General features: G+C 43.2%; 1 protein-coding gene across 1 annotated transcript in view; it reads left to right on the top strand.

Moving 5' to 3' along the window:
- ELL2 (elongation factor for RNA polymerase II 2) overlaps window positions 1-25,334 on the top strand; it is a 41,387-nt gene extending 16,053 nt beyond the window's left edge. Inside the window, exons 3-13 of the mRNA XM_064438573.1 lie at window positions 5,293-5,414; window positions 8,075-8,238; window positions 10,866-11,125; window positions 13,470-13,594; window positions 13,736-13,823; window positions 13,990-14,031; window positions 15,359-16,703; window positions 19,212-19,275; window positions 21,791-21,962; window positions 22,899-22,943; window positions 23,082-25,334. Of these exons, the coding sequence (XP_064294643.1) occupies window positions 5,293-5,414; window positions 8,075-8,238; window positions 10,866-11,125; window positions 13,470-13,594; window positions 13,736-13,823; window positions 13,990-14,031; window positions 15,359-16,703; window positions 19,212-19,275; window positions 21,791-21,962; window positions 22,899-22,943; window positions 23,082-23,225 (2,571 nt within the window). The 3' untranslated portion in view covers window positions 23,226-25,334. The remainder of the gene's footprint in view (window positions 1-5,292; window positions 5,415-8,074; window positions 8,239-10,865; window positions 11,126-13,469; window positions 13,595-13,735; window positions 13,824-13,989; window positions 14,032-15,358; window positions 16,704-19,211; window positions 19,276-21,790; window positions 21,963-22,898; window positions 22,944-23,081) is intronic.
- Window positions 25,335-27,815: the final 2,481 nt, after the last annotated feature.

Here is a 27,815-nt window from a genome sequence, read left to right as displayed (position 1 = left end):
AATAGTGGTAGGTGTTTGCTGTTCAGAAATCTCCCTCTTTGCTGTAAGAGAATATAGCAAATTCCTTTTTAATGTATTGCACGCCACATACCAGCCAGGGTCCTCTTTCTATGTGGAAGGTTGAGTATAAATCAAAAGCAGCTTCTCTGAAACAAACATGCTAACAATGAGCTTGCAGTGCTGCTTCCTGATGCAAACAAAAGTTTATTTTCTATTATGGATTAATGTGGTTGCAATCTGTGCCTTCTTAATAAAGGCTTCTTGACCTTTTTCTGCAAGTGTTGCTCAAATAGGAAAAGCAACCTTTTTGCTACTATGCTTAACTCAAGCTGAATGCAGTATCTTAATTCTGATTAAGTCAAAAAGGCTTAAACTGCCTATTGCCTTTGAACTTTTCAGAACTGTATGATAGAAATTTACAGTGCAAAAACAGGACTGTTTATTCAAAACAGGAGGCTTATTAGCAGAAGTTGCTGAGACTATAAACTACTTCAAAGTGTTATTTTGTCTTGCAAGATACAGAAAGAAATGGCAAATATGTCAACAGCAGTAAAACTTGATCTTAAGTGTTTGAGGTGACAGTAGCTTTTGAAAACCTAGGTGTTGTCAACAAGTTTATCCGGTTCAAGTATTGCTTTCTCTAGGTTGCTGAAAATGTGGTGATATCCTAGGAGTACTTTATAGACTGAATATTTTCTAGCAAGAACCCCATGCTGGACAACCGTGCCTCTGTAAAATAAGTTTACTTGTTTTGTCAGGGGATCATAGACTTATAGAATCACTAAGGTTGGAAAACCGCTAGGATCATCAAGTCCAACCGCCAACCCAACACCCCCAGGCCTCCTAAACCATGCTCTGAAGTGCCATGTCTACACATCTTTTAAATACCTCCAGGGATGGTGAATCCACCGCCTCCCCGGGCAGCCTGTGCCAATCCCTGACAACCCCTTCAGTGAGGAAATTTTTCCTCACACCCAACCTAAACCCCCCCTGACGCAGCCTGGGGCCGTTCCCTCTCGTCCTGTCCCTGGTGCCTTGGGAGCAGAGACCAGCCCCCCCCTCACTCCAGCCCCTCTCAGGCAGCTGCAGAGAGCGAGAAGGGCTCCCCTCAGCCCCCTCTTCTCCAGGCTAAACCCCCTCAGCCGCCCCCCAGCACACTTGTGCTCCAGACCCTGCCCCAGCCCCGCTGCCCTTCTCTGGACACGCTCCAGCCCCTCCAGGCCCTTCTTGTCCCGAGGGGCCCAAACCTGAGCCCAGCACTCGAGGTGGGGCCTCCCCAGGGCCGAGCACAGGGGCCCCATCCCTGCCCGGCCCCTGCTGGCCACCCCAGTGCTGACACAAGCCCGGGGGCTGGTGGCCTCCTTGGCCACCCGGGCACTGCTGGCTCATGCCCAGCCGGCTGTCAGCCAGCACCCCCAGGGCCTTCTCCGCCGGGCACTTCCCAGCCCCTCTGCCCCAGGCCTGGGGCGTTGCCTGGGGTTGGTGTGACCCAAGGGCAGGACCCGGCACTGGGCCTTGTTAAACCTCACACAACTGCCCTCGGCCCATGGATCCAGCCTGCCCAGGTCCCTCTGCAGAGCCTTCCTGCCCTCCAGCACATCAACACTCCTGCCCAACTTGGTGTCATCAGCAAAATGACTGAGGGTGCCCTGGATCCCCTCACCCAGATCGTTGATAAGAAAGTTAAACAGAACTGGCCCCAGCACCGAGCCCTGGGGAACCCCGCTCGTGACCAGCCGCCACCTGGATTTAGCTCCATTCACCACAACTCTCTGGGCTCGGCCACCAGCCAGTTTTTTACCCAGCGAAGGGGACACCTGTCCAAGCCATGAGCCGCCAGCTTCTCTAGGAGGGTGCTGTGGGAGACAGTGTCAAAGGCTTTACTAAAGTCTAGGCAGACACATCCACAGCCTTTCCCTCACCCACCAGGTGGGTCACCCCGTCGTAGAAGGAGACCAGGCTTGTCAGGCAGGACCTGCCTTTCATGAAGCCATGCTGGCTGGGCCCGATCCCAGGGTTGTCCTGCACATGCCTGGTGAGCTCCGTCAAGATGAACTGCTCTATAATCTTTCCCAGCACTGAGGTCAGGCTGACAGGCCTGTAGTTCCCCGGATCTTCCTTCTGACCCTTCTTGTAGATGGGTGTCACATCAGCAAGCCTCCAGTTGTCTGGGACCTCCACTGTTCCCCAGGACTACTGGTAAATGATGGAAAGTGGCTTGGTGAGCTCCTCTACCAGCTTGCTCAGATGAGGTCATCTTTGCAAAGAAGCAAGGAGGGAGCCTTGAAATCTCTTCGGGTCAAAGCTGGTGGGTGGCATTTGGTAAAGGACGGTGCACTGGAGCTGGGATTTGTACCATCCGGCCGAAGCGTCATGCTTCCCTGGAGCAGTGTTGTGCGATGTGGTGGTGGGAGGGAACAAATGTGGTGAAAGCCTCTGGCAAGCCGTAAAGCAGATCAAGAGTGGCAAGACAGGTGTGCAAGTCTCACATCATTTTCCTGCAGTTCAGCTTGCTGTTTCTTGTCGCTGTAGTCACACTGGTGCACCCCAGTATCGCAAAAGTGTGATACCGCAGGCTGGGGTTGGCTGGAAGTTCAGCTGTGACCTGCAGATCGTTTTCTGAACAGCTGCACCCTGTGTTGGGTTTTTACTTCAAAACGAGGTACCTTGCACAGCCTCTTTTGAAGTATACACCTATTTTCAGGCCACCATTCTGGTTTTTCAAGACTGCTTTGAATTTTTACTCCATCCTTATGCATTTTGTCCCTGCCAGCTTTGTATTACCTGCAGATTCAATAATTATTCTTCAGTCTGTTCCATAAATGTTTGCGCTTTCACTTTTGAACCATAACATGGGAAATAGTCTTATCTGATTTAATTGCATTTAATATAACTTAAAATGCATTTTTTCCCCCAGTTTATTAAATGGAATTATCTGAATTATGAGAGACTTCAGTAAATCTTTTGACTGTGTGGATATTCTATACAGCTCCAAAAAAAGTTTACAAAAATGAAAGGCTTGTGTCTGCTGCATTACAGATTAAATAGTAAAACTTTGGAACTGAGGATGAAAGAGCTAAAATTTTATTCTCCGGTTAGTTGCACTGCCACTTTTGAAATATACCAGAGAAATATTCCCCTACCATTCTTCTGTTCTCTTCATCGAAATTAATGTATGCCTGAGGAATGCTCATCTAGTTCTTTTGAGGTTTGTGAAAAATATATCCTAAAAATTTGAGTGTGCAAGTAAACTTCTATACCTTTTCTTTGCTCACGCAAAGAAACCTGTCACAGTGATTGCAGTAGCTGGTTCCCTCATCATCGTCGGTGTCCTTCTTACAGAGTTTTTATGCGGTGGTGGGGAGTGGCTTTAAAACGTTCGGCGTTTCCATTCAAGTTTGCTCCTGGGAAATCAGTGTCTGTGATAAGCTTCATAGACGTCTGCCTGTAAGGAGGCAGGCTTGGTTTTCTCCTTAATTTTTCAGTGTCTTTTTCAATATCAGGGAGAAATAAGACCTCAGTGAAGAGTGGAACAGCAACAGACGTGTTTTAAAATGTGCTCTAAGGCCAGCTTCTGCCTTCATGTAATTGTATGAAAACACATCAAGCCACTCTGATTTAATACCCATGGCAATTCCTCCACAAATTCAAACATAAGTATTACGGTACAGAAATACCTAGTGTTTAAGGTGACTGCATGCATACATTCTTTAGGCTCATCAATGGAAAATAAAGATTTGCTCAAAATAAGCTTTGAGAATGAAGTCCAAGCATATACAGCAACAGTCAGCTGCTTCCCTCTGCTCGGCTGTATTGCTTGAGGGCCAGCCCTGGACTGATCATAGTATATATTGTTTTTTCAGAAAGTGTATCAAGCTAAAAAACATTACCTCTTTACAGTGGGTTGAATTAAAATTGTCAAATTTGTACATACACACCTGCTGTATTTATAGAAAAAACAGCATGCTGAAGCATTCGGTCAGTGGTAATGTTACAGGATGTAGAACAATTTTAGTGTCATCTGGGCCTCTTATGATCTTCTTAGGTTGATGGATAACCTTTATAATCGTTAAAAGTAAAGCTGCATACATAATCCAAGATCCTGTGTTTGGTAACTTACTTGGTTTATTTCCATTCTTATATAAATGCGCAGATTGCTCTTTTAAGCACACTAGAACTTTAAGTAAAAGAATTGGTGTCCAAGTGACTTGTCTTTCTCCTTCATGTCCAGTCACTGTCCCAGGCTGTTGGTAAGCTCTGCCGGTACTGATGATTAAAATACAAATGGCAAAGGAGTTGTTTTGGTAGCATTTTGTGCAAATGACATAGACATTTAGGAAGACAAGCAAAATATTGAGAGAAATATTTGTAATAAACTGTTGACTATTGCTTTTAAATACCTTTCTTTGTCAGTTGTATTTATTATTCCATTAAAAATTTAAGCAAATTTCAGAACAGCTCTTTATATTTACTGCAAGCTAATTCTACCTTCAGAATAAAGTAGTTGGATGGCAGTAGTTCTTTGTGCTTCAGTATTGTTTTGTATAGCAGCATATTGAAAAATGTGCTTATGCCAATGAATATTATAATGAATTTCTCGTATTTACTTTTTTAAGCTCTAGCAGAATGCTGCACGTTCTCTTCTAAATTATTAGTTCAGCCAGGAAAATCAAGTATTGTTACGTCTGACTAAACTTACAAGAAACTATTTACATTTCACATTTATGCGAATAACTGCATCTAGAGCTGAGTAAAAGAAAAAGGCTTTCAGCGCCTGCTGGAGCTGAAATTCATCTTTTATAGTTTAAGAAGTCTTTCTTTTGTAATTTGGGTGTTGCTGTTGTTTTTCTTCTTGGAGCTGGCTCCCATATGTGCTTCATTAGGACCAAATAAATCACAAAGTCAGGGCAGTGCCTGATGTGGTCAGTGCAAACTGCTCTCATCTGTTTTGTTAGCTGAGCTTTGGTCTGTTTGATTATACTCAGGCGCGTGCATTTAAACTTAAGCGTGTGCATATTAATTCCACTAAATGGGAGAGGATGACTTGCCACTTGAATGCTTTGCTGAACGGGAGGCTGTACCTTTTCCAGCAGTTACCACCGCGACAGACACCTAGCCAGCGCTGCGTTCAGAGGGAGTATTGTGCCAAAGCAGCCTTTTCACTGACATGGCTGAAATCATGTCAAAACTTTAAAAATACAGTTTCCCATTTAAAATTATGGTCATGGTTTATCACAAGCAAGGGAATGTAGACTGAAGTTTTTACATAAACTTTTTTTTTTTTCCTTTTAGCTTCTTAAAATTCCCAAAGTTGATTCGTCAAACGAAACACATACTTTTAACTTCCACATGACAAACGTTGGTAAAGATAATCCTCAGGGAAGCTTTGACTGCGTCCAGCAAATGGACTCAAGGTAAGTTTTACTTAACGTTTTCTTTCATGGCAAATTTAAGTAGATTCTGTGGCTTTGAGCATATAGCGAAAAACTTTAACAGAAGGTTAAGGCTCCTACTGATGAGCTGCAGTAGAAAATTAATTCCTAGCAGTAGTATGATTTCTTGCTAATTATAAATACTTGCTTTTACATAGAATTCTCTTTGGTTTTGCTCTTAAAAAAGTAACCTTTGAGTACTTTCTCACTTCTTAGTGCTATTTTTAAAAACTTTTGGAGTTCAGCATCGTCCAAGCTAGACCAGATCCATTCTACAGCCCTGTGTAAATATGATTATGGCTGGCAGCATGGTAGCACGCTGGCCATGATGGATAGTTGTCTTATTTTAAGAACCACATAAATCAGTGACCTTATCCATAATTGCACGACCATGGTGTTTCAGAACCCAAACGTAATACAGCAGTGCCTTGTCCCAGTCCTGTGAGTCAAAGTGAACAGTGTTAATGTCTACTGAAAAGGCAAGAGAATACTGTGCTTTTACATTAAGCTTGCTTCAGCTTCTAGAATATTATGTTCAGCGTAGCATCAGTGTAGTCCAGTGGTGCTGAATGGCTGTTTGTCCTATTTGATGAAGTAGGACATTGCAGGCAGAGTTTGTGTATTGATCTGAGAAGGTGATAGCAAACAGGCACACGGACACACGTCTCCAAAAGGCACTGCTCAGGTTCTCCATCACATGAGAGCTTCTGCCCTCAATTTCAAAACATGGATTCATCTGGACTGTGGGTTTTGGGAGCAATAATAAAAAGAGCTGATTTAATAGCTCTCTGCCTAACAGGAGATCGCTCAGCATCCTCAGCCTCCTCTTTCTCCCCTTGTGTTAGGTCTCATCTACTACAATACAGCCTTTCAGTGAACTCACTTAACAAATGGGATTGGCAAAAAGCCGAATGGTTTAGTGGCAGAACTGGGGGAGCCTGGGCCAGTGTGGGTTTTGGGTGGTTTTTTTTGTTTGTTTTGTTTTGGTTTTCTTTTTATTAAACTCTCTGAAAGGGGCTAGATAGCTGCTGAGGCTGGCAGAAAGCAAGCGGCAGGAGTGCGTGCCAGGGTGAGAGGTGCTGCCTCCACTCCTGCATTGCCTCTCCCGAGCATCTCCGAGGGCGCTTTTCTTCTTTGGAAGGAGCACCTTCAGTTAAACTAAACTGGATTCACTTTATAAATAAGATTAAATTTAAGCTGCTTTAGTTCTGAATAGTGTGCCTGGGTAGTTTTAATGTGGTTTTACTAATCTACTTCAAAATCTAATCTCAACTACCTTTCATGAGGTCCTTCGTAGCCAGCTCTCAGTTTGTGTAAAGTGCCTGCAGAGTTAATGCAAATGTAGTGTTACACTGAGTCGTTTTAAACCAGTAAAAGCAGAGAGGACCTCTGCAAGGTATCTTGTCTAACTTGTGCTCAAGGCAGGTCTGGCTTCAAAACTGGCTCAGATTTTGAAAATGCTCAGCTGAGGAGGGGGATTACACAGCATCTCAGTCAGTGCTCGGCTGCTCCTGCAGTGAAAAGCATATAAAGGCAGCGATGTTCAAGGAAATGGGCAATGGGGAAAAGCTATCCTTTTTAGGTGACAAGAGGGTCTTTTTTTCTGTTGTAAATGCACTGAATTTGGAGCAAGGGATCAAGATATATCTCTAGGCTATGGAGAAAACTGTAGCTGTATCATCTTGAAATCATCAGTGGCTTGGTCCAGCTTTGTGACTCTCAGAAACAACAAAATAAGTTGAGACATGAGATTCTTGACCCTTCTTCTTGGAACCTTGATGGGGACTTTCAGGGTGTTTAAAGTGTTTTGGGCTGGCTAAAGCCGGTGCCTTTCTCTGGTCAGAGCTGTTGCAATGGCAGGTTCCGTGCAGTGTACTCACTAAAAGCAGCGATAACCCAGTTTAAATGAAGCTGTTATTAGTCAGTCGAGGTGCCCTCCTGGATGGGTCCAGCGCACTGCAGGAAGGCATTTGGACTGAGCGTGGAGGGCCAGGTTCCCCCAGAAACACCTCATGAAGGCTAACGCCCGCGCTGACGCTGTTGAGGAGGCCTCGTGGTCCTTCCCCTCGTGCGGGGTTTCCTCCAAGTGCCTCTTCTCAAACAGGGATCCTCAGAAGCATGCGGGTGAAGCCCACGCACTCCTCGGCGCTGTCAAACGCGCAAAGCAGGTGACGAGGAGAATGGACATCTTTGAGGGACATCCCTTTGAGGGGAGGCTGGCTTGCCCACCCTGGGTCTCGCAGGGCCTGGGGCCACCACGGGCCTCTCAGGTGAAGGAGAGGAGACGTGTGCTGAGCTGAGAGCCAGCAGCCAGTGGAAAGCCTCCGGGGCAGGAGGTGCCCGCCGCTAGCGTGCCCGAGTTGTCCCCGTAGCCGCCATTGCAGCACTTGCCAGTGCAGCCACCAGCCTGAGTCTGCCTCTCAAGTACAGTTATGTGAGGAAATGTAATTACACTGACAGGTAAAGCTGATACAATTTGGATGTCTAGAGACAATTTGAAATATATTTCCAACCTAGCTAGCTGTCAGAACTGGAAAACATTATTCTTCACCCCTTAAGACAGGTTTTAAAGTTCCTGACGCAACCATACTTCTAAACCTGAATTGGTGCTTGGGCTCAACCTTTTTTCAATGTTTTTGTAGCTCTGGATCCTCGCAACTCAGTTGCCTGGGACTAATACAGAATAAAATTACGGTATGTGCAACAAGTGATTCCTACGCGATGACCAAAGAGCGTGTGACCCAGGCAGAAGAGGAGTCACGCAATCGAAGCACAAAGGTTATTAAACCTAGTGAACCATTTTTAGGTATGGTTGTATTTCATTTTTCTACTAGATGTCTGTAAGTTTTCAAACTCAGTAATTCATCTTTTCAGAATATTCTTGGGAAAGATGGTGTGTTCAGAGGTCTTGGGTGTCGGTACCTTGCCCTCATGTTAACCAATTTGCAGTCTCCTGGTGCTGCACTTAGACATTAGGTTTTTTAGACCCAGAAGGCCTGCCAGTCCTTCCTTATTCCCATATCACTTGAATAGCTGAAATTTTGACTGTTTAGGTGAGGGTTTTTACCACCCCATGCACTTAAATTCTCTGGTTTAGTAGCTAATGTTTTGGTTTTATAACAACACTTTTGAGTACCTGAATGCTGTGCTAAACCATTAACCTTAATTTGTAATCTGAAAAAATTAACATTGAAGAATTCTTATATACAAATTCATAAGCTTAATATGAAAAACATTGCTTTTCACACTTGCTAATGCTGATTAAATGTTATTTATTGTATGTCTTGGTCATTAATAACCAACTTGTACCACAAGACCATGTTTGTTTTTTGTTTTCCTAAAAAAAAAAAAGTTAAAGTAAGGTAACGTTGGCATCTTCCCATGGACTTCATATTTTTCCACAAAACAAAAAAGTGTTTAGGTGGTATAATTCATTATTAAACTCTTCTGGGGACTGTTTCCCTGAGGAGCCTGGAGCTGGCTGCAGATTGGCTCAAGGTGAGCATCCATCTCAGCGGCGGTCCTGCCTGCAGCAGTGAGCTGGTACCTCAATCCTCATAAAGTCAAACAGTCTCTCGCTTGGCTCCGGCTGCAGTCCTCCGCCAGCACGGACGTCCCCGATGGTGGCGGTGCAATGCTTGCTCTGCCTCAACTTACTGCAGAGCATTTTAGGCCAACACCGTCATGGCTTTTTGGAGATACAAAACTACGTGCGTGTGTCCTCAACACTAAGGGAGCTGGGCGCGGGTTAATACCAGGACGTGGAGCTTGAACTGCCTCCTCCCCCGGTATTGTCTAAACTGCTCTTCAGTGGCAACAGGAGAGGAGCCACTTTTATCCATTTCTAAGCTTCTTGTTGGGGAAGTTCTGTTCTGCATGTGAATGATCTGCATGGTTCTTGTCAGTTGTTTAAGCAGAACTTAAGTGAATGCTTAACATTCAATAAATGGGGTCTGAAGACTGGCAGTAGAACAGTTGTGTCTGGGGAAACCTCTGTGTCAGAAGCAGCATTGAAGAAGCTCAGGTAGGACAGCTCTAGTTGCTGGTAGGGCACAGGGGTGACTTTGCAATGTGCAAAGGAACTGGGGTTGTTAATCATGTTAATGCTTGGTTATGTTTTCAGGGGATTTTTTTATTTGGTTGGGTTTTTTAAGTACTTCAGAGACATGACTTTAGATGTTTTGTTTGAATGTTGCTTACACTCTCCACTGTGCTGGGAATTTGTGAATCTACATTGAATTTAACATGTCAAAACACTTGCAATTCATTCAATATACAACTGGCAAGTTCATACTGTTCTAAAAATGTAACGTAAGTACGTTTGCACGATCAGGTCTGTTCTTGAAAACCTGAAGGGCAAAGTCCAGGGAACATGTGGTGTGGAAAGGTTGTAAAGGTTTATCTTCCAGTGCAAAGTGAAAACAGATTTTTGCTATTCCTGAGGACAGGCAGTGCATAAGGACAGCCCAGTCTCCGCGTGTCTGACAGAAGAGAACAAGCTCCAGATTTTCTCACCAATACTCATTAAGTCTCCCTTACACATGTACCAAACATGAGTTGCTGGTTTCAGAAAAACACCTGGTTTGTGTCACATCCTCTGCTGGATTGCAACCAATGTTTACTACAATGATTTTCTGTAATATCCTGATATTTTTTTTTTAATTTGGTTTTTTCCCTGTCTGATAGCAAATGCTATTTAAAACCACAGAGTAGAGAAGTTTATGTCTTTTTCTGAAACGCTGATTTTCAGGTTGGGTGGTGTTATTTTTAAATTCTGGATGCATTGTTTGCAAATACTTGCATTGTTCCTCCAGTTGAGTAACATGTATTTTTATTGAGTTTGGTCTAAAATGCTGTGCAGGCCATGTTTTAAAACTACTCTGGCCAAAGAACTTAAATTTTTGGTGTATTGTTTCTGACAAACCTGGGCTTATTTAATAGAGGGGAACATTTCAGCTTAAAATGTGGTGTAACTTAGAGTAACTCAAGTTATTAACACCAAGCATTGGTAATTTCTTTAAGCAATGATGCAATTAATCATGTAGACTTGGTCTCCCTAGGCATTAATGGGGAATCTTTTAATTATATGGAAGATCTTTGCATCACACGTTAGTGTACTTGTCAGAAAAAGCCTGATTTTGGGTATTCAGTGCTTGAGCTTATAAACTGGAAAAATAATTAAAGCACCACCTATATAAATAATTGGTAAAGTATCACTTGTTTACCAGCTTTTTAAAATATTGAATATTTCTTTGTTAATGCCTACCTTGATGCATCTTTACTGCCTGTATACTCTTATAGAATATGAAATGCTAACTAAATACAGTTTTTAGAGTTTATTCAGCTTAGTAAATTCTTCTAAATCAACTTTCTTGTCTTCTCCCAACCTCCGGTGTCACACTTTTTTTCTTTTTTTCCCCCCCCTTGCTTCAGGAAGAAGAGCACAGGTCAGAAAAGCACCCCAAAGCAGTACAGATACTGCGCCTGAGAGAAAGAGGTCAACGCTCACGAACCCTGCAAACACAATACGAAAGAATCCCGCACGCAATACTGTTTTTCATCGACCATACAGGGACAGGGTGATTCACTTACTGGCCCTGAGGAATTACAAGAAACCTGAGTTACTAGCTCGCTTGCAGAGAGATGGCGTCAGCCAAAAGGACAAGAATTCTCTTGGAGCTATCCTGCATCAGGTGAGATCGTGGGGTTTGTGCCAGCATTTTTTCCCTCCTGCTATTCTTTTAGTTGTAATTTTGAGGTGTGTTACTCCTGTATTTAAATCAGAAAATAATAAACAACTTACATAATGCTCCTCGTTTAGGTTTTTTCAATCAACTTTTCACAGGTGCCAGGAACTGCAAGTCAGCATGAGAAAAGGAAAGAAATCTTAAAAAAGTTTTGGGGAGTGTTTTTGTTTCTCTGGAATGACAGACAATAATTAAATATTTCTAGCTTTGTTGTTCCTAATGTATTTTTTCCTCTCTCTTTTACTTAACTTCCACTTGCATTTCTTTATCATATCCATCAAAACTATTGTCAAGCCTTTAATGTTGTATAGGTGAAAGTTTTAAGCTATGTGTTCGTGTCGCTTACTAATTTTCTACTGAAACAGTTCAGAAAAGGCTTCTTAAAGTATTGTGAGATGCAGTGGCTCCTCCCTTATTTTTTAAATACTCCCTGAACCCAGAGACTGTGGCTGAATTATGCATGCGTTAATGTAAAGTAGGAACGTTGCCTATAAATCTAGGAAAAAAGTGGTTTTGAAACGATTAAAGGGACTAAAATTCAACATTTATACAGCTTTGGTTAATCCTACACTGACTTTTAAAAACTCATTTCTTGAATATGTTAAGTATTGTTGCTTTGTTTGCCCAGTGCAATGGTAGGTTTCTTTTATCGCGAAGACATAGACAATCTAACAAAAGCCATCTTCTTACATATGAATTGAAATAGTCAATTTATACTTTGAGTCAATTGTAAAATTCCAAAAGCTCAACTCCCTGGAGGAAAAAGGTGCAAGAATTGTGTCCCATTATGCTTGACAGTGTTTAAGGAGACTTTCCTGGGGTCAGTTTCCTGTACATGGTGTGAACTACCTCAAGGTACTGGTTTGTGTTCAGAGTGGTCACAGTAGCACCACTACAGCCCGAAAAGCCTTGCTCACATTTTTTTAGATTCATGATGAGGACTTTTGGTACAAATCTAAAATCAGCAGCCCGAACATGCTGAGATCTAATATGCACAGATTTGCTTCTCCGGGAATATGGCTTTAATTCTGTTTTAATAACTGAATTACTGTTTCTGGGTATCTGTTACTTTTAATTTTTTTTAAACTGGGGACAGACAGATGTGCCCACACACACACGGATTAGCGGTATTCATCCAACAAGTTTTGGAGTTAAAAATAGGCAAAGCTGCAAAAAGCAATGGTGGTATGTTGAGTTATTCAGCATTTTGTATCAGGCAAATTGATGGAGACTGTTATCTTTTTGAGGTTTTCTATGAAACTCTGAACAGGCGCCAGGGGATGAAGTCTAAAATGGAACTTTAGGTCTCAAGGTTTTACTAGCTAATTTTAACTTTTTGCACATTCTTTTTACTTAAGGAAGATAAAAGCTAATTCTGTTTTCAAACAGCAAGGCATGCACACGACCTGCTCATGACAATCGTTTGCTGTAAGGAACCCTGCATCTGCAAAATGAAGGGCGCGGCTAGGCCTGTGCACCTCTCCTTAGGTGTTTTAGCAATAAATCTTGTTTTCAAAATATAACTTGTTAGGTATGAGTACAGTTACTTTTTTTCCCAATCAAAACAACTTTGTTATGGCTTAAAACTAATGGGATAGATGAATAATTCTCTCTGTCTGTACTAAAAAATTTCAGTGCTAGTTAGGTTATCTTGTACATTGTTCAGCAGAAAGCTGTAGTTTCTTGTGGCTTGAGAAAGAAAAGGAATTCTGTTTATCGAGACAAATGACGGCATGCTGCAGTCATTCACGTGATGATGGAGAACATGTACTGTTCCAGGCACAGTCTGTGCACTGCCATCGCAGTACAGCTGTGCAACAGAAGAACAGCAGGTGTCCTCCTGAGGTTGATCAACTCTGAATTCGTATGTGGAGATGGTGTTCTTCGGTTCTTGAAAATAAATAAAAATAAAAACTAGGCCTTTCAGTGTATTTCATGCAGTGAAGATTTAAAGTTTTGGCATAGTTTGCTTTCATTCTCAGAGCTGTATTAAAAGACAAAAAAAACAGATACGTGGTGTGGAGAGAGGTTTTCCTAGAGTGCATTTTGTATGTGTTAGCAGCGGTTTGGGGTTTTCTTACATCCAAATTTCTACATCCTAAGTTGACCAAATTTTTTAAAATTGTTGCTCATTACCTGAGAACTGCTTTGATGTTCACACCTAAAAACCCTGGAAAACTGGTGTGCGATTTCATTTTCATCTTTGATTTAGCTCTGCAGTACCAATCTTATCTCTGTAGTTTGCATTTAGGTGTAATGAACACTTATTTTCTTAAATGTCTGCCTGTAGGTAGCCTGCCTGAATCCAAAGGATAATTCTTACAGTCTGAAGGACTATGTATTTAAAGACATTCAAAAAGATTGGCCTGGATACAGTGAAACAGATAAAGAGTCATTGGAGTTAATACTTTCTAGGTAAGTTCAGTCTCTAGGGGAAGGAAAATAGCCATTTAAAAAACAACTTATGGGAAATGAATGTCTGTCTTCCCTATAATGAAGGAACTATAACATATACATTTTTGCTTTGTAACCTAAAATGTTGGGTCATCCTTACAGAAAATTAAACCCACCTCAGAATGCCGCCAGCACCAGCCATTTGGACTCTTCTGAAACTTCTGATAAAGGCGCTGAATCAACCTCTCAGGTATTTTGGGTTTGTTTTTTTTTTACATTATTTACAGTGTATTAAGATTTGTCACACTTATATTGGTGTGAAACTTACGATGCTGTATTGCACTAATATTGTCTTTAACACATCAGAAACTGAAGTGCTTATTTCTAATTGGATTATTATTTCTTTTTTTTTCGAGATGGACGCTCTGCCAAAGACCACAGAAAACCGAAGGGCTCAGGTAGCTCAAGGACACATTACTTTCTGGTTAAATACTTAATACTGTTTTGTATTGCCACATAATTTGTTTACCTTGGTGTGTATCTTGTCTAAAGACAAGGTATGTGTATATTTTTGTTACATGGCTGCATATGTTCAAGGGTCTTCGTGATATAGTAGTTATGATACATAAAGTATGCACAAACATCCTTGTGCTACTGTGTAAATAGAACACTTAGGAAGGTCTAGAATGAGGACAAATTGCAGCAGTGATCCACTCAGAGGAATATTTTCTTTTCCTATAGGCATCATTTAAGCACCCATTTTGGTTCAGGGTAGCCCATGTGTGATAAGGCAGATCTGAATCGGCAGGTAGTACATCTCGCTTCCCCCAGCCTTTTCAGACTTAAAATGTGTACGTCCCATCTTCTTATCAATACAACAGGACAACGCAAACCCTTTCAAAAGAAGCTTAGGAAACCCTGCCTAAAAGGCATTACTTTAAGGGAAAGTTTGATAGTTTCTGTGACTGAAACTGCACTTCAGTAAATGCAACTAAAATCTGAAGAGCACGAGAGCTTGTGTGTGTGCAGCGATAAGCTGGGGAGTACAAAAAGTCTCTCCCCACTGAGATATTTATGTTTAAATAGAGGAGGGGGAGCACAACTCTGTTTTCCCCTAATTTCTTCCAGTCAGTGGGTGAAATGGTGCAGGTCCTGGGGACCTGCCTCTGTACACACAGAGTCTGGGTTAATTTCAGCAGGGTGGCACAGAGCCCTGCCTGGCGCTCCTGGTCCAAGCTGCCCTTGTGCATCAACAGGAGCAGTGTGTGCTTGCTAGAGAAGAGGATGTGAACCAGCATTTCAGCTGATGAACAGCTGGAACAACAACTGTAGCAAAACTGGGTGTTTTACCTATTCTTATCAGCTTTGCACTTCTCGCACTCTCATAAGCACACTGCTGCATGTTTCTTGGGGCTGCTTTAGCAAATGGTGTGGCTGTGTGACAGCAAAAGCTGAGTCTTAACCCAGTATGTCCCAGCTGAAGTCTCTATGTAAACAACACCAACCTCACCTCCTCATTTTGGTCAAGCCTTTGGTAGAGCTCCTGAAGAGAGCATCTTTCTCCCAAAGCCTTTTAGCTGTAGATTTGAAGTGCAACTTGTTAAATCATAAGATTAGAAACTAAGAATGGAATTAGCCATGTGTTTAGCTGCAGTAGTTCTTTGTTTGACAGCTATTTTTAGGTAAGATGTATTTTCAACTCTTGCCTGTCCAGAAATTCTTCTTTTTCAGAATGGGAGCAAAACTGAGTGGTTTTTTTCACTTTTGTTTTAAATTTTATTACAGAAACGGCCTTTGAGTTCCAATTTTATCGATCCTCTGATGAACAAAAGGCAGAGGATATCTCACCTGAGCAGTCGAGCCCAGCCATCGTGCAGCAGCCACCTGGTTGCCTCCAGCGAGAAGGCCACTGCTGACTCTCCGCCGCTGCTTCCCCGCCCAGCAGCTGCTGCTGCTCCCGCTTCTGTGCAGCTGCCTTGCACACTCCCTTCCACTTCCAACCCTCCTCAAAGTGCCAGCTCCAGCTCCCCCAGCACCCCTGAGGGGGGCGGGACACAAGACGTTCCAGTGGACAGCTTAGGTCAAAATAGCAGTAGCAAACATGAGGACCAGCAGCAAAGATGTGTCTTTCAGACTCCCACGTGGATCCAAGTGCCTGCTGCGTGGCGGATGAAACCTCCCAAGATCAAGGGCAAGAAGCGTAGTGTAACGCTGCTCCAGAGGCCCACGGAACTGTGCCAAAATCTCAAGGTGATGCCTGAGAAGCCCACGGGGATGTGCCGAAGGCTCATGGCGCTGCACCAGAAGACCATGGCGAAGTCACCGGCGCAGCCCCCAAAGCGCAAGGCAAAGCCGCCAGCGCAGCCCCCAAAGACCACAGCGAAGCCGCCAGCGCAGCCCCCAAAGACCACAGCGAAGCCGCCAGCGCAGGCCCCGAAGACCACAGCGAAGCCGCCAGCGCAGCCCCCGAAGACCACGGCGCAGCCCCCGAAGACCACGGTGCAGCCCCCGAAGACCACGGCGCAGCCCCCGAAGACCACGGCGCAGCCCCCGGTGCAGCCCCCGAAGACCACGGCGCAGCCCCCGAAGACCACGGCGCAGCCCCCGGTGCAGCCCCCGAAGACCACGGTGCAGCCCCCGAAGTTCGTGCCGCTGTCCCCGAAGATCAAGGTGCAGCCCCCAAAGTTCGTGCCGCTGTCCCCGAAGACCACGGTGCAGCCCCCGAAGTTCGTGCCGCTGTCCCCGAAGATCAAGGTGCAGCCCCCGAAGTTCGTGCCGCTGTCCCCGAAGATCAAGGTGCAGCCCCCGAAGTTCGTGCCGCTGTCCCCAGAGTTCGCGGCGCAGCCCCCGAAGTTCACACCGCTGTCCCCGGAGTTCGTGCCGCTGTCCCCAGAGTTCACGGTGCTGTCCCCGAAGTTCATGGCGCTGCCCCCGAAGCTCATGGTGCTGTCCCCGAAGTTCGCGGCACTGCCCCCGAAGCTCACAGCGCTGCCCCTGAAGCCCACGATAAAAGGGCATAAGGGCAAAAGCAAGATGCAGGACACTATGAGGCTGAGTGAGGAGGAGAAAGGCCCTGAAAAAGAAGAAACTGATAAGCTGAAAGAATTCTTCTCTTCGTATTCAGATGAAGGTATTAATGCTGCTGTTCCTATTACATGGGTAACCCTGGTGAAAAGGGACCAGTAAAACCCGGGACTGGAAATGGTCTATTTTTTGACTTGCTGTGTATTAAGTGCCTTGCCATTATCCCTACTTTATGGTCATGAAGAATCAATGGGGTTTTTTTTCTGCCATTGCATGATGCTGTAACTGTTGCTTTAAAATACAAAACAAAAAACCCCAACAGAAACCAAAAGCTGGTCTTGTTCTGCTGGAACCTTAGCTAAAATTAGGTCTGTTTTTAAGAGTTCTCCCTCTGTAGGTCAAAAATCAACAGAAAAAAGAAATCTTAGGTGGATTGCTATTGGGCAGAAACTGTTTACAAGGAAGAGCTAAGTACTAGAAAAACACAAAGAATGGATCTTATTTCCCTTGATTTCCAGAAAACTGACAGTTCACTGAAACTTACCGCACTTTCTCTATCAGCAAATTTCAAAGTCTGCATGCTGAAAACAAAAGCCTGTCACACTTACTTATTGCATACTAGTTTACTGAAACACATAGATCAGACATACATGTACCTCATCATGTATCACAATGTGATGTTCATCGAACTCTGCCTTTTCGTGGAAGGTCTAAAATCTACATAAAATGGCATGTGGTTTACTAGAATTTTGGTTTGAACTGTGCTGTAAGCTCCTCTCCATCTTAGCTACAGGACTTACGACTTTTGAGGGTTCCAGAGCAGGGGCACAGGCTGCCCAGAGAGGCTGTGGGGTCCCTTCCCTGGAGACATTCACCCCCCGCCTGGACGCGGCCCTGTGCCCCTGCTCTGGGGGTGCCTGCTCCAGCAGGGGTGGGATGGGGTGAGCTCCAGAGGGCCCTGCCAGCCCCTGACAGTCATGAAAAAGTATAGAAATGGTACACACTTAAAATGTCACTGAAAAGCTGAACAGAAACACACAAAGAATACTTAATTTCTTAACACACACACACACACACACACAATAGGGCAGAGTTCAGTTCCTTTGTTAAATCTGTGTGTTGTCTAATTTCAGAGGTTTGACCTACAAATTAGAAGTCAGGTTTAGCCCTTTCCTGTCACAGCCCAGAGGCATCTTTAGAGTATGCAGGGTGCCTCTTTGAAGTGGTGTTGTGCTTGTAGATAAGAGTGCTCTGAGACCAGAGGGTCTTTCACATTTACCCTGGACATACTGTGCCCACATGGCTTGGGATTGCTTTGAAAATATTCATGCTTGTGTTTATAAACCTGTTAGCATCTTCCTCCAGAAGCCAGTAACAAAAATCTGAACAGCTAGGGAAGGAAAAACCTGGACTATGTTTCAAGCTGGTCCTTACATTGAAGCTTTCAAATGGACCGAGCCATGCCAGCAGATGCACTTGAATTTTTGGAAATTAAATGCTCTCAGCAAAACTGTTCACATAAGTTGTATTGTATGTACTGTGAGTATCACTGTTTGCATTTCTCTCAAATTTTGTTCCCACTTTTACACTTCTTTTTATACTCCTGCTATACCACGTAATAGTTTTAATATTAAAAGCAAAAGAATAGAGTAGAACATCATATGATAGCTTTTTTTCCTCTCCTCATGACTTAAAGCTCAGATACCTTAGGAGCTGGCAAGAATGGCTGAGCTGTGGCAGAAATACTGTGTTAAAAAAATGGCAATGTAATATAATGATGAATATAAAGGGTTGTGTGTTTTTAAGCTTGCTGCAAAGCCCTAAATGAAAAGCAGAGATTACCAAGATCCTGAGTGCTCCTTCCTGTTCCAGCTAACGTTTCTTTACAGTTGCTATTTTTCTTATTTATCAAAAAGATAGGGGGCTCTTGAAATATTCCTTTAAAAAGCGGGATTAGAGATTAAGTGTGCTGTGCTTTCATAACGTCATTTAGAAGAGTGAAAGAGCAATTTACAAGTGCAAATAACTTTCAAACTCAGTATTGGCAAGTTAATGAGGAGCAAGTCTTTGTTGCAGGTTATTGAAGCCTGAATGCCAGTAACCCATATACAATGCTGTTGACTTTCCCGCTTAGAAGAGCGCTGAAATTAAATCTAACTTTGGATATCTGTAATCGGCAGGGAAGGAGGGATAAAAACATGGCATGAAAAGAACTTCAGCTTTCTACTCTATTTCCTGCTGGAAGCTGGATGTTGAGAGAGTGGTACATATACCAAGCTGTCTTCTTTTGTGCATCTACGTCTGTTGCTGAATAACTTGAATTGCTGTGCAGATGCCACATCATGTCTTCAAATAAGAAAAGCTGACCTTGGGTTAATATGGCAGTAGTGCAGAACCTGTAGAATAAAGTAGCCATGCCCCCTTTCTAAACCCCAGCACTGCCTACTGGGGGGAAGGTTGTGTGAGCACTATTATTAGCTCAGAATAAGCTCAATAAGTAATTTACTGTGAGAATAAAACTCTGAATGATTTTTTTCAAGCCCATTGGGTTGGTATTGTTTGGCTATATTAAAAATCTGTTTATCACAAGTGTCAAAATTCTGCTTTTTTGTAGGACTTCAAGCTTGCGCTTCCTCCGCAGAACCTCCTTCAACATCTGGACAACCAGACTACTTACTGTGAGTAAAATAACAATCACCAGTCTCCTGCCACTCATTGAAGCAGTTGAAAAATCACTTAGCTGCAAAACTGAAGAGTTACCAAAATACAGTTTTAGAATAATGACAAGGATTTTTCTCTACTGTTATAAAACAGAGAAATAGCTTCTTCAAATGCCCAGTGTCTGGGCCTTTCCCCGACTGTTTTACTCGTGGCCTTTCTTTTAAAACATGAAAGTCAAAGGAGGCTGCGGTGGAATAACTGGAATGACTTGGTCAGTGCAACCTGAATTTCTAATAAAATGCTTTCTTAGTGGGGAGTGGGCACAGTGGGGAGCAACCTAAAGCTCTTCTCGCGGTTGGAAGGGTGAGTTTGGGAAGGTTTTGGTGGCCCTTCAATGCTCTGAGCTGGAGCGAGCACCACCACAGGTAAAGGCAGGAGGCGTCTGACGCCCGCTAGCAGTGCGATTGCGCAGCGCTGCCCGCCGCCGAGCCCCATGCTCGTGTTTGCAGTGCGAGAGGGGAGCGAGAGCTCTGTCACGGCTCACCAGCTTCTGCCAGAGGAGTAACGTCACGGGGGGAGGCCAGGCATCCCCATAGCACTTCAGCTTTAGTGCGCCTTTGGTCTGCGTCGAAGCAGATGGCAGGGGAGTGCCCTGCATTGTATTTAATACAGTAAGTGATCCTCCACGGAGAGACTGAAATAGGTCTGGCCCTTCAGGGAAGCAGTTTAGTGCTTCGCTTGTTAGGCTGAGAACTCAAACCTACACTTAATTCCCAACCTCTGCTGGGTGAAAATGGGCAGGTTCAGCTCTTCACTGTCTGCTTCCCGATGAGCTGAGAGCAGTGATGCTGAGAAGTAAGGTATACGGTCATTCGATGTTATCTAATATTAAAGTTGGATGGCAATAGCCATTGCTAAAAGTTTAACAAGGCAAAACAAAAGCCTTCGTGCACGGTTTCATAAAGTTGGTTTAGTTCTCATTGGGAGTAAGAAACTTTGATGAAGAATCCTCTGTCAAAGGAACAACCTCTGGAACAATCTCACAGATAATCTGCTGGCCACAGTGTCCTGGGAAAAAATCAGGTTGTGCTGTTTCAGGTATGTGCCTGATCATTACAGAAAGATTGAAACCTGAGAGCACGTGAAGTCTGATGTGGTTTAAAGGACTTTGAAAGTTTATTCCATTTATTCAATTTATTTGATAGTTTATGTCTCTGAGTGCTACGTATTTCATGAGTATAATCACAGCTTTAGCATAAAGATACTTTACAACTTCCTATAAAGATTATAAGCGTAAAGGAACTGAAATTCTTTAAGCAAATTTTAAGCAAAAGCTAGGAAAACAAACCAGATTCACGTTTCTCCCCACTTCCACTCTCATTTCTCCCCTCTCCACAAACTTACATTGCAAGTGCTTTCCCGGGCTTGTGTGCTGTGCTAGGACTCATGCTGCGGGATGTAGCTGAGTGTGGGCCAGCGCTCTGCGCTACAGGTGCCTCCCAAAGTGTTGAAGGGCATCTTCTGTTTTCTTTTAAAAATTGTCTACCTGTGTAATTGGGTGCATCTGGCCTGGGATAAATCACTGACAAAAGTTGTTGCCTGTGTTGGTACAGACTTTCAACTTGTTAAACTTTTACTGCTCATTATAGTTAATCTAAGGGTGGTTTGAAGGATTTGTCCCCGCGTGGAGGTGCCTGTGTCATCCAAAGCGAATCGGGTCTTCAGGGTAGGAGGACCAGAAGTACTGGTGTGACAGCAGTGGGAAGTGCTATCTATTACTTGGCATTGCCGCTTCATCTTGGATTTGTATAATGAGCTTGTTAAATCTGCTCACATTGACTTGAGGGAGAGGGGAATGAAGAAAGTTTCAGTCGCATCAGTGACTTTAAGCATTTATAGGTTTTGCCCTCCTTCGGAGGTGATGTAATGGGCTGGTTTTAGTTTCAGGCTTCTCTGCGGTTTGTTTTTGCTGCTGTATTGCAACTGCCTTCGTCGAATGGACAGCAGTGGAACCGGTGTTCGCTAAAATAATCAATTTTTATCATTAGCTGTGCTTTGCTGCTAGATAGGCACAAATATAGCCAAAAAATTAAATTGCATCCAACTCCATAAATGCAGTCCCTTCCAAACATGTAATGAAAACTAATTTTCAAAAGTAAAGATAACTAAATAACCTGTCCCTCCATATGAAAGAGATTATAATCTATCAGTTTCTCTTCTCTCACTAAAGCTGATGTGTTTATCGGTCCTTCTCTATTTGAATGATTGCTAATGTTTTCTAAATGCTATGCTCTTTTTTTGCTCAGCTTCTGAATAAAAACTCTAAAAAGTTAAATATTAGCAAATAATGGTCACAAAAATATGGTAGACTTCTGTAATTACCTAAATGCCTTCTCTTGGGACACATGGGCTTGCACGTAGAAGCAAAGTCAGTCCCATAGTTAACTGACTTAAAGCTTGAGTGTCTGTGTTTGATATTCACTATGAAATGTCCTTGGTGTGAAATGGCATGTGTGCTTATTTTTCCATTAGAAAATACACAACTATAATCTCAGAAGAGCAACGCCAGAGTTACAAAAATGACTTCAATGCAGAGTATGAGGAATACAGGAACTTGCATGCTCGGATGGAGAGTATCACCAGAAGATTCACGATGCTTGAGGCACAATGGAAGTGTCTTCCTGCGGGGTGCAAAGAATATCAGGTAAAGAAGGATAAACCGTGAAGATTGTGTTTCATCTCCTTATCCCTTCCAAAAGTCCACATTTTCAGCACAGGCAGGCTCTTAAATATATTTATCTATAAAATTATATTGATGTGGTTTTAAAAGACTGGCCGGGCTCAGTATCTGAGACTAGGTAGCCAGTCGCATAGCTGGAGGTACCAGGCTGGCTCAGGCTCTGCTGACCGCCTCCGCCTCCTGGCAAGGTGCTCTACACAGGTGGGAGAGAAGATCGGAAGCGCATGGAAACCAGCGGCCATAATCCCAAGGCTTCCTGACCCTCTATTTCCCATGATCTTATACACTTAACTAAACCTACCGCCACAACTTACTCATCTTCCAGGTGGCTGATCCTAGCTACGATTTTAGCAGAGAAGGGTATTAAAACCCTGATATCCTGGCTTTCCAGCCTGAACTTATCTAATTTGGACATACAAATTCACCATGTTCAGCATCAGAATTCTTTAATTCTGTGAGTATACGGAGGATTTTTGGTTGATTTTATTTAGGTTTTGGCCAGATTGCAAAGGCACTTGTGAGCAGAAGTATTTTGCTGCTCAATCAGACAAGGGGTAGCCTTGCACACAAGCTCAACCCCTCCATGGGCTAGCTTTGATTTTTGTACCTTAACAAAACCCTGCAAAAAGTTCTTCAGCCCTCAACCCCCTGTCTCTGACTTCTCAAAGGGAATCTTCAAACGCATGCCTCTTTTCTTGCCTCTTTACAGATTTAATTGCAGACCTTGGGTGATACGGGAGGCTGGGGGTTTATTTTTGTAATGCTGGAGAGTGCTGTGGCTCATGGGTAATAAAGTTTCTTGAGTAAAACTGCGTGCATTTTTAGTGTTTTACATAAACTCGCATTTACTGGTAGTAGCGAAATGCTCTTCTTATTGTCTTCATGTTGTTTTTCTTGAAGGTCCTTCATGAAGAAGTCATCGAGGAGTATCAGAAGATAAAACGGGTATGTGTAACACCAGATTTGTGGGAGGTAGTAATCACTGAGACTGGCTCAAGGCTGTTTGTAGGCAAAGGACATGAAATATTAAACTCTGCAGAAATGGTTTCATGCCCTAATTTTTTTTCTGTCTCACCTTTACAGTCTGCTCCCAACTACTATGAAGAGAAGCATAGATGCGAGTATCTCTACGACAAGTTGGCTCATATTAAGAAACTAATAGGGGAATATGACAACAAGCAAGAACAATGGCAGTACGCTTCTGGTTCATCTGAAAATGGTGAATGAACGGAAGCTTATTTATGTTAAACCTTAAATCAGTTGCTTTAAGATTCTAAAAATTCACATCAAACTTTTGCATTACACAAGTTTCAGTATTAGCAGACTTAACTACATTTGTTGTTCTTGATGTTGCTTATATGCGTATATAGATATATGCGTATATATATATATAAGCTGCTTTTTCTGGTCCCTTCTTTTCTTCAAGTCTTATGTTTGTCCTTTGAAATATCAGTAGACATTGGGGATTCATTACCTTTACTATGAAGTTGTGCACAATTTAAGAAAATATTGTAGCAAAGGTAAATGCTTTTGGATAAGTATAAGGCTGTTTTCTGACCTTTCTTGTTAATGCGAACTCTTTGCCTTAAATGGTAGAAGATTTAGAAATTTGCACAAAATACAAAAAAAACCATCCCATTGTTTTGGAGGGTTAAAGAGGCATGAATATGTGCTGTATACAGCCCGTTCCGTTACAAAAGAAACTCACCTCTGCAACTTAAACCCTCCATTGCAGTGGTTGCCTTAAGGTGTTTGCTTGTGTGTATTTAGTGTAGTTAAATTATTAGCTGCACTACTTCCCACTTTGCTGAAGCACCTGGGAAGCACTACATGGCCTACCAGTGTCTGGAAGTGTGCACTTGTGCTCTGTGTGTGTGTTAATGAGACTCTGTGGGTGTGAGCATGAGTGATGGGGGAAAAAAAAAAAGCTGCTACTCTAACTAAGCCAAACACTCAGGTTAAAACAACTGGCGAGTGTTGCTGTAGGTTTTTTCCTATAGAATTGCTACTTCTGTTGTGGAAGATGAGAACATTTCCATTTCAATAGTTTGTCAGCTTTAATAAAATCGGGGAAATTGATACTTTACAAAAAAAGGCACAGATATATAGTTTTTGGGCAAGATTATAAAATTAAATATGTAACTTACCTATTTATATATGACTATAAAGTATTTTTTGAAGAGAGATATGCAAAGAAGCTATTGCCTACATGAAATGTATATTTAAAGATTTTTATCCTGGGTGCCAGGAATATAACAAAGACAAGATATATTTAACTATAAGATACTGTGATCACCGGACTTTCATTTCATGGAGTTTTTTGGTTTATTTTAATGTAAACCATTACTTACCTTATCATGTGAAAATGCAGGTTATTTGGTCAAAATTGAGCAACATCTTAGTGTGTCTTACTGTGCTTGTCTTTTCAAATTGCTGGCAATTGAAAAGGGAAGCATGGTAATTACAGATCTGATTTCAGACTTTTTGCCAAAATTTTGGTAGTATCACTAATAGATTTTTATCTCCAGCATAAAAAAAAACCAAAAACAAAAAAACAACCTGTTGTCTATCACTGTAAACCAGAAAATGTTTGATGCCCAGAAAACATGCAGTCAGGTAAATGGGAGCAACTGAAGTTTTGCCTTAAATTTGTGGGTTCAAAACACTACATCCATGCGGAGGGAACAGCAAGTGAGGTGACAGTGAGATTTGTGTTACCTACTTGAGACCAAGTTGATTTGGGGTCCCTTGCATTAGTACAGTTGTTTTCAACTTCACATTTCAAACTGGAGGATGTATCCCATTAAGAGCTGCATTCATCTGGGTTTGACAACCGAACTTGGTCCTTGGCGTGCACATGCGCTCATGTGCCAGGTGTCAATGCAGGGCTGATAAATTCACTGCAGCTCTGCTGCCGCTGCACTGGGTGATTAGCTTTCAGCTTTGAAAGAAAGTGGATGTTCAGATTAAAATAATGTGAAGTTGCTGGTATTGGGCACCATTTCAGCAGTTCTGTGCTGTTTAACTGAAGTGTGTGCCTGGATCTGACGTTAACTGCCATTGTGGGACACACGATGCTGCTACAGCTGTCCCGGTGTGTTGCGATCATCCCTAGCACTATCACTGTATCACTGAGGCCCAGTGCAGTTCATTGATTTCACCACCACCACCACCACCACCATCTTTTGCCATTGATCTGTATTCGCATGCATCTTCTGGTTTACAGGCTGCATATGTGTGGCAGCTGGAGGTTAGTGCTACTCCATGGCGTACCATCAGCAGACCTGACAAGCTGCTTGAGGGTTTTGTCCATTTGCATTGAGCACTTCTGAAGCCTTGTAAGTACACCGGACAGCCTAACACTGCTGTCAATGTATGCATCTCTTGTTTCCCTGGAGTTGACATTCCTGTTGAGCAAATGCTGAGATCTGAGATGTCACTGAAGTGGGGCCTCTGACGGCGTTACTGCCTTTCCTGTAAAACTGTCCTGCTCACTCAGAGAAACAAACATTGCCCGTGGGGGCACCTACTGGGGCTACACTACTACCGACCTGCAGCAAGCGACTGGTGTACAGAAGGGGGCAGCTGGGCAGCTGTGCATGTCTCCTTCATGGAAGCTGTGAATCTCACTGCAGTTGATATAAAAAAAAAAAAAAGATACATGGTCAAAAGGGATTCAATGGCCCTTTCCAGCTGGCTGAAAAAAACATAGGTTAGGAGGATTGGCTTCCAGGCTTGCTGGGGTTTGAGGGAGAAAAACTGCATCCAAAATAAATGTTTTTTCAAGTTGAAATATGCTCTGAACTGTCACCTGAAGCAGCTGACCTGAGTACTTGCAACCCTTCAGTTCACCTTGTCAAAAAAAAAAAGTAATATTCAGATTGTTTAAAAATGTTCTGTAAAACATGTAGACAACTGTTGGGGGTAAGTTACTTCAGGTATTAAACAGAAATTGGGCTGAAGCAGCAATATTGTAACTTTGCTCGTTTATTAGCTTTCTTAAAGACAGTGATGTTACAACCAGTCTTTCCAGACATGTGAGTGTTGATTTGTGCAAAGATCTATGGTCCTCTGAAGTATAGTTCCTTTTCATCAGTTTACTGTCATTCATTTATTTTCTTGATGGGGGAGGAACGTGGACAAACAAATCCATAACGTTCTTTTCAGGGAGGATATGAAGTGGCCAGTGGAGGGAAGTGTTTGGGAATATGAAGGTTTAAAACAGGGCTGTGAGTCCCCCTACTTGATTTTGAGAGTCTTTTACAACTTTTTTATTGCTTTGATTCAACTGTATTAAGTCTCTGTACGTGAAACGTCCTGGGGCGCTTTGTTAATGAACACTTGAGCCATTGCTGCCCCTCTGTTCTGCGTAAGTTTAAATTCAATAAAATGTTTACTTTTCAATCCTCAGACTTTGGTCTTTCCTTGGTTGGGGCAAGGGGGTCGTCCTACGTCCCTGCAACGAAGCAGTGCCGCGGGGGCTGCCGCTTTACTGCGAGAGCACGTGGGGAGCTCAGCCGAGGTGCAAGGGGTGGACCAGCGGTAGGTCACCCCGCCGTAGCGCCCTGCTCCCGACTGAGTGCTGCTGTCAGGTGTAGACAGAGAAATGAGAAAGATGCGCATTAAATGATTGCCAGTGAACAGGAGGTGATTTGCTCCGGCCTGTTCGAGCGAGCGTGCCGCTTCGGTTAGAGCGGAAGGCAAACGTATGTCGGTGGTTTCCCTGCAGCTTATCCTCTGTTCTGACCGCTCTTTCTCTTTTTGTCTCAAGTTTAATATCCTACCTGTTTCGCTTCCCTTTCCTATGCTGTCAGATGACCCGTGGTCCTTGTCTTACGGCCCTGGGGTCAATTTCTAACCTAAAAGAGCAGAATGTTCACATGCTGAATTCCACTTCTTGTTTTTCTCACTCTTCCAGGTGTTGTGCTCCTGTCTGTGCTTCTTTCTTACAAAGCTCAGGGCATAGTCATGGCAAACCGCTTTGATGTCCGGTGAATTTAAGTGTCTGGTACACTGTCGCAGGCCACAGGGGTTTTTCCCGTGCCGATACACGCGGCGCCACGCAGGGAAGGAGGCAGCGGCGCTGTCTTGGGCCCGGCTGCCAGCTGAACCGCCAGGGCTTTCTCTTCAACAGAAATTGCTTATCTCTTGCTCGCTAACCGCAAGGTGGTTGCACCACTATCATCAGTTAATTGTTGGTTATAAATATGAAACTGATGGACGGGTAAAGGCTTTACAAGCAGGTATCCTGATTCTGGTTCCCATTTCACCGGGCCCATAACCTATTTTAGGATGTATGATTTCCACACACTTAACAGGCTCATGTATTTCTGGCTGTCATTTCCATCCAGATCCCTAAAAAAACAAATCAAAACCAAAACAACACCTCCCCAGACAGAAAAAGAACCCACCACTCTTTTAAAAACCCTAAAGAGTAAGTTGTAGTTGCCTGAAAGGTGGAAAGCTGCTGAATGTCCCTGTTAAAAATCAGGTTTTAAGTGCTACACTGTTGGCTTCCGTTGGAAAGCACATTTTTATGGTGTTGTGTGTCAGGTCATACGTCACCTGAGGGTTAGCCTTCATTTGCACAACAGTGCCATGAGAGCTGTAGCCGTCAGTAGGCTCCGCACACCTTGGATCTAACTTTTCAAGCTCCTGAACCCCAAGTGCTCCTCAAGCACGTGTATTTCTATACAGTTTTCTATTTCAGCCCTAGTCCTGAACCTGGTTTACATTTTTTTTTCTGAAAGATATATGCAAAAGCTTAGGTGTCCCAGCTCAAGCAGGGGGTTGGACAAGCTGATTTCCAGAGGTCCC

Source organism: Phalacrocorax carbo, chromosome Z (assembly GCF_963921805.1).
Source record: "Phalacrocorax carbo chromosome Z, bPhaCar2.1, whole genome shotgun sequence".
Lineage (NCBI taxonomy): Eukaryota > Metazoa > Chordata > Aves > Suliformes > Phalacrocoracidae > Phalacrocorax > Phalacrocorax carbo.
Note: the sequence above shows the minus strand (reverse complement) of the source record. Positions and strands in the feature narration are given on the sequence as shown.